Source organism: Gobio gobio, assembly GCF_949357685.1.
Source record: "Gobio gobio genome assembly, chromosome: 6".
NCBI classification, from domain to species: Eukaryota; Metazoa; Chordata; class Actinopteri; order Cypriniformes; family Gobionidae; genus Gobio; species Gobio gobio.
In genome coordinates, this window is record NC_137102.1 from 62217339 (window position 1) to 62224838 (window position 7500).

Below are 7500 nucleotides of genomic sequence, written 5' to 3' on the forward strand. Positions count from 1 at the left end.
CGGCCACAGGGTCATGGAGGACCAGTGGAGAACCGGCCACAGGGTCATGAAGGACCAGTGGAGAACCGGCCACAGGGTCATGGAGGACCAGTGGAGAACCGGCCACAGGGTCATGGAGGACCAGTGGAGAACCGGCCACAGGGTCATGGAGGACCAGTGGAGAACCGGCCACAGGGTCATGGAGGACCAGTGGAGAACCGGCCACAGGGTCATGAAGGACCAGTGGAGAACCGGCCACAGGGTCATGGAGGACCAGTGGAGAACCGGCCACAGGGTCATGGAGGACCAGTGGAGAACCGGCCACAGGGTCATGGAGGACCAGTGGAGAACCGGCCACAGGGTCATGGAGGACCAGTGGAGAACCGGCCACAGGGTCATGAAGGACCAGTGGAGAACCGGCCACAGGGTCATGAAGGACCAGTGGAGAACCGGCCACAGGGTCATGGAGGACCAGTGGAGAACCGGCCACAGGGTCATGGAGGACCAGTGGAGAACCGGCCACAGGGTCATGGAGGACCAGTGGAGAACCGGCCACAGGGTCATGGAGGACCAGTGGAGAACCGGCCACAGGGTCATGAAGGACCAGTGGAGAACCGGCCACAGGGTCATGGAGGACCAGTGGAGAACCGGCCATAGGGTCATGGAGGACCAGTGGAGAACCGGCCACAGGGTCATGGAGGACCAGTGGAGAACCGGCCATAGGGTCATGGAGGACCAGTGGAGAACCGGCCACAGGGTCATGGAGGACCAGTGGAGAACCGGCCATAGGGTCATGGAGGACCAGTGGAGAACCGGCCATAGGGTCATGGAGGACCAGTGGAGAACCGGCCATAGGGTCATGGAGGACCAGTGGAGAACCGGCCACAGGGTCATGGAGGACCAGTGGAGAACCGGCCACAGGGTCATGGAGGACCAGTGGAGAACCGGCCACAGGGTCATGGAGGACCAGTGGAGAACCGGCCACAGGGTCATGGAGGACCAGTGGAGAACCGGCCACAGGGTCATGGAGGACCAGTGGAGAACCGGCCACAGGGTCATGAAGGACCAGTGGAGAACCGGCCACAGGGTCATGGAGGACCAGTGGAGAACCGGCCACAGGGTCATGGAGGACCAGTGGAGAACCGGCCACAGGGTCATGGAGGACCAGTGGAGAACCGGCCACAGGGTCATGAAGGACCAGTGGAGAACCGGCCAAATCTAAGCAGCACAGAGGACACTAACTACTCTAACAGACGAGCTACTGGAGCTCAAACTGCTCCAGAAGTTAATGCTGGTTCTGATAGAAAGGGCTCAGAATACACAGAGCATCTCAGTTTGTGGAGTATGGAGCAGTCAGGGTGCCCATGTTGACCCCTGACCCCTGACCCCGCCCAAAGCACCAACAGTGGCCCGTGAGCACCAGAACTGGACCACGGAGCAATGGAAGAAGGCGGCCTGGTCTGAGGAAGCACAAATGCTTCAGGAATGGTTTGAGGAGCACAACAACGAGTTTGAGGCGTTGACTCGGCCTCCAAATTCCCCAGATCTCAATCCAATCGAGCATCTGTGGGATGAGCTGAACAAACAAGTCCCATCCATGGAGGACTTAAAGGATCTGCTGCTAACATCTTGGTGCCAGACACCACAGCACACCTTCAGGGGTCTAGAGGAGTCCATCAGAGACGGGTCAGCAAAAGACCAACACAATATTAGGTCATAATGTTATGCCTGATCAGTGTATTTTATTATTGATCCTGGGCTTGTGTCGCTCTTTGTGCTTCATGGGAACGTCCTTGAGTTCTGTGAGGTGTTTGTCGGGATCATGATAGTGTGGTTTATTATTAACCCTCACACACTGATGGTCTGTCCTCGCCTCTGTCAGGGACGTTTGCAGATGTAAGACCGCATGAATTCATCCAAGTCGAATTTAGGATAGAATGCCAATGGGTTGTTTGGTCATTTATATCTAATAGTTAATCATTCAGCTTTAACCTTTTGTTGCAGCTCCGCTCTGGAGATAGTTAATAATTACAGAGTAATTCAGAAAGGATCAAAATGTAACAATTTTATTAACAGTCAGGTAAATGTATAATGCCAATTCCATAATCAATTCAAAGATAATTCGTACATCAAATACTCTGTAGAATAAGATATCGATACCTGACTGAATATTACACAGAGCAGAGTGTCGAGACACCAGGCCAACTCTATTACAGTATGGGCCCGATCTCTCTGTTCCACTTCCTTATATTGCTCAGACCAAGACAGATTTCTTTCAAATAGAAACACATGAAAACAAAAGGAATTTAAATTGAGTCGAATTCTCATTTGGCTCGATTGAAAGGAAACCAAAAGGCTCCAACAGCCACACCCACCTTCATAAGTAAAATACCTCGAAGCTCTGAAAACTCTTATTAACTTCTCGTTTATTCCTGTGCTTATGAGATTTTTGTACCATTTGCACTGAGATATTTCAAACGAAACACATATAATATTGTATAGTGAGAATTGACATTGAAATATACCCAAAATCTATTGGCTTTTGTGATCTCCCAGGAGACGGGATCAATTTGGGACAAGGTAAATACAGTGAGGAAAATGAGTATTTGAACACCTGCTATTTTGCAAGTTCTCCCACTTAGAAATCATGGAGGGTCTGAGATTGTCATCGTAGGGTCATGTCCACTGTGAGAGACATAATCTAAAAAAAAAAATCCAGAAATCACAATGTATGATTTTTTAACTCTTTCTTTGTATGATACAGCTGCACATAAGTATTTGAACACTTGTCTATCAGCTAGAATTCTGACCCTCAAAGACCTGTTAGTCTGCTTTAAAATGTCCAGCTCCACTCCATTTATTATCCTGAATTAGATGCCCCTGTTTGAGGTGGTTAGCTGCATAAAGACACCTGTCCACCACATACAATCAGTAAGAGTCCAACTACTAACATGGCCAAGACCAAAGAGCCGTCCAAACACACTAGAGACAAAACTGTCCACCTCCACAAGGCTGGAAAGGGCGACGGGGAAATTGCCAAGCAGCTTGGTTAGGGCCCTATGAAATCCGTTTTATTTTTTCCCAAATTCCGTTTTATTTTTTGCTAATTCCTTTTTTTCCGTTTTAATTTTTGGGAATTCAGTTTTTTTTACCCTTAACTCTTATTTTAGTCGTAAAAAGAGTGTGTTTTTAATGTTAATATAATAGAACATAAAACATAAAATAGGAATTACCTTAAATTTATTGAGGTAACAAACATCACATTTACTTTTCAGGACAAATACCGCAACATGACACTGCACTCGAAGCACTTCAAGTCACAACTAGATATTAGTGCTGTGAATTGATCAAAATAAAAAAAAACAAATTAATCGCATTTTTTCTGTAATTAATCATGATTAATTGCAATTAAAAACATTGGAGTTTTTAATATTTTGATATTGTAATAATTTCAGTTACTCTCCAAATTAATTTAGAAACAATTTAAAGACAGCATATTTTAAATGTGTGTTGTAATGGCATGTTTTTATGAATGAAGGCCAGTATCACTGATATTAATGTCTATATGAAACATTAATGACTTTACATTACAGTATAACTGAAAGCTACCAACATTTATTAGGCTTTAAAAAATAACTTTTAATTTAATTGAACTTAAAACAATCTTTACATAAACCCATTATAATAAATGTTATATTTACCTGTGGCCTTCCCTGTCAGACAAATTGAATAAAGTTATCAACACCTTCCTTAACAGCATAAATAATAAGTGAAATATAGATGAATCATCATTAAAGCTACAATCTTCTGTTCCCGTTGTTCTTTGAACATTAATGACAGACATTATCAGTGCTACTGTCACTTTAAGATCTACCGCTGCCGAACATGAGCTGTCCAGCGCATCTCATTTTCTCTCAAGTTCATTTAAGGCATTATTTTCCATACAGTGCATTAAAGTGCATTAAAAACAAGGCAAATACAGCAGTACTCCCTGAGGGAACTCCTCGGCTCGGCACTGAGGGCTTAGCGTTGAGTTTCTTAACTTTTTCGCCAACGAAAGCAGAGCCGCTTCGCCACACTTTCATTGTTTTGAAGGTGGAGCTGAAAGGACGGGAGGGCTTGTGTTGCCCAGATGTGCTTCCTCCGGTCTGCATTTTCCCCAGACATACGTTCTTCTCCCGCACAAAACCGCATTTCATTCCAAATATGTCAAATTCCAGGAAATTCCGCGTTAACAATAGATTCCGCATTAACAATAGATTCCGCATTAACAATAGATTCCGCGTTAACAATAGATTCCGCGTTAATATGCCAATTCCGCGATTCCGTCCGCGATTCGGTGATCACGGAAATCATAGGGCCCTACTTGGTGAAAAAAGATCCACTGTTGGAGCAATCATTAGAAAATGGAAGAAGCTTAAACATGACTGTCAATCTCCCTCAGACTGGGGCTCCATGCAAGATCTCACCTCGGGGTCTCAATGATCCTAAGAAAGGGGAGAAATCAGCCCAGAACTACAGGAGGAGCTGCTCAATGACCTGAAAAGAGCTGGACCACCGTTTCCAAGGTTACTGCTGGTCATACACTAAGACATGGTCATGGTTTGAAATCATGCATGGCACGGAAGGTTCCCCTGCTTAAACCAGCTCATGTCCAGGCCCGGCTTAAGTTTGCCAATGATCATTTGGATGATCCAGAGGAGTCATGGGAGAAAGTCATGTGGTCAGATATAGAACTTTTTGGTCATAATTCCACTAAACGTGTTTGGAGGAAGAAGAATGATGAACACCATCCCAAGAACACCATCCCTACTGTGAAGCATGGGGGTGGCAGCATCATGCTGTGGGGGGGGTTCTGCACATGGGACAGGGCGACTGCACTGTATTAAGGAGAGGATGAGATTATGGGGAACAACCTCCTTCCCTCAGTTAGAGCTGAAGATGGGTCGAGGCTGGGTCAATGACCCGAAGCACAGCCAGGAGAACCAAGCAGTGGCTCTGGAAGAAGCAGATCAAGGTTCTGGCGTGGCCTAGCCCGTCTCCAGACCTAAACCCAATAGAGAATCTGTGGAGGAGCTCAAACTCAGGCCAGAAACCGGACTGATCTAGAGAAGATCTGTGTGGAGGAGTGGGCCACAATCCCTCCAAACCTGCTGAAAAACTACAGGAAACCTTTGACCAAACAAAGGCTACTGTACCAAATATTAACTTTGATTTTCTCAAGTGTTCAAATACTTATTTGCAGCTGTGTCATACAAATAAATAGTTAAAGGTCCCATGGCATGAAATTTTCATTTTATGAGGTTTTTCAACATTAATATGAGTTCCCCTAGCCTGAATATTGTCCCCAAGTGGATAGAAATGTTGATCGTTGTAAACCCGAGTTCTGGCTGTCTCTCTCTGCCTTTGAGAAAATGACAGGCCAGACTAGCCAATCCTGAAGTCTCCTGGTATGACATCAGAGCAGGAACGGTTTCCTCTCTTTCCTCCGCCCAGAGAATCTGCCACGCCCATGCAAACGCTCGAGAGATCATTACTTGTGAACGAGTGAACGCTGCAGTTTCTCAGTGTTTGGATGTACAAATGAAAACAGAAGTCTTTTTTCAGTTCCTTCTGATCTGTGATCAGTGATTTCTGATGTGTAGCTTATTATTTATTATTCGTGCACACGCTGCGGCTTCTCTCTCTCCAGACAGAACGGTGTTTTCGTGTTTTATATCTTGTGAGTCAGTGTTTTTGTACGTCCTCGTCGCGTCTATCGGTTCTAAAATGTGCATACAGTCGTTTCTGCTCAACATCAGCAGAGCCACATCTTTAGAGATAAACCTCACACACGCCGAAGCTCGGCCTTCAGCATCCCCGACCCCCAGTACTGCATCTGGCCCACAGCGGAGGAGCCAAACGCGGGGTGAGATTAAGCAGAAGGAGGGTAAGCTTGAGCATATCCGGGCTAGCCAGCCTAGCCCCACAATAAACTGGATTACATTCGATTACTGCTGTTGTGTATTTGTTTGCGCTGTGTACTCAACGCGCGTCACTGACGCTTTTATTTTATTTTAAAAAAATAATGCTATTATCAACACTTACTTTTAACTCGTTCATCTCGACAGCTGTAATGGTACATTGCATGTGTTACAAAGTTGGTAATAATGATGAAGACGGACTCGGTGTGACTGGGACGTGTTTATTCAGAACTCTCAGATACAAACACAATAAACTCGCGCTGACTGACAGCACAGCTCTCATAACTCAGTAGTTACAATAAATAACTTTGTTAGCAATCGCTGAGCTCCGTCTCTGGTACATTAGTGATGTCCGGTTCGCGAACGATCATTCTTTTGAACCAGTTCTTTTTAGTGAACCGAACCAGTTCACCAAATCAGACTGAATCGTTCTAAACGGTTCGCGTCTCCAGTCAGCGCTGATCCATAATTTACTAAAGTTACTAACTTTCTGACATGAGTGACAGCCCCTCCGACTAGAAATAGACTAATAACCTGAAGTATATGCTGTAACTATAACAGTTCAGACATGCAGAGAACTGATGTGAAGTGAACTCAGGTCCATCCGTCTCTCTGGCAGCAGCTCGTGCCTCGTAGACCTCGTTAAACCACGCCCCCTCCGCTCATTTAAAATGCAAAGATGTCAGCCAATCACAACAGTGGGCGTTTTTACTGAAGTCTCACAGCAGACACGCCTCTTGAAGCAGGGCATTCAGCCACAGGGCAAACAGCAGTATAGAAAAAATGCCTTTTAGTTCTAAATTATGACATTTTATGATGTAAAAGTCATACTAACAATATAAGTACACCTCAGGAAACATTATAAAATAATAGAAAAATGCCATGCCATGGGACCTTTAAAAAATCATACATTGTGATTTTTTTAGATGATGTCTCTCACAGTGGACATGACCCTATGATGACAATCTCAGACCCTCCATGATTTCTAAGTGGGAGAACTTGCCGAATAGCAGGTGTTCAAATACTCATTTTCCTCACTGTATATGCAAATGAAGCCATTCTCAGTTGATTCACTCAGTGGGACATCATGTCTCAGATAAGAGTGATAATCGTATGAGTGGATTCAGAGGTTAATCTCTTTCATTTCTTTTCAGTCTTTATGAAAATTCCTCATCCAGACAATTTGGCCTGGTTCTTTAGATTCTTACACACACGTTCCCTCACACACTCACTCACTCTTTACTCCTCAGTGTGTGTTGGCAGCGAGTTCATCGAACCTCCTCCGTCCGCGACCCTGCGCTCGTTCTCGGACGCGCTGACCCGCCTGCCCTGCCGCTTTGAGGTGGAGGGAGAGGAGAAGGTGGTGCAGGTGACCTGGTCCAGACAGAAGCCCGGCGGAGAACGAGAACAGCTCATTACTGGACACTTCACTGACGGCCTGAAAGGTAGAAACACAAACTAGTGTGTGTGAGTGTGTGTGTGTGTGTGTGTGTGTGTGTGTGTGAGATGGGTAGGTTTAGGGGCAGTGTGTGTGTGTGTGTGTGTGTGTGTGTGTGTG

The 7500-nt window shown here is 45.5% G+C and overlaps 1 protein-coding gene across 1 annotated transcript in view; it reads left to right on the top strand.

Moving 5' to 3' along the window:
- Positions 1-7500, top strand: part of nectin4b (nectin cell adhesion molecule 4b) — a 50348-nt gene that overhangs the window by 11766 nt on the left and 31082 nt on the right. Inside the window, exon 2 of the mRNA XM_079820523.1 lies at positions 7193-7387. Coding sequence (XP_079676649.1) covers positions 7193-7387 — 195 coding nt within the window. The remainder of the gene's footprint in view (positions 1-7192; positions 7388-7500) is intronic.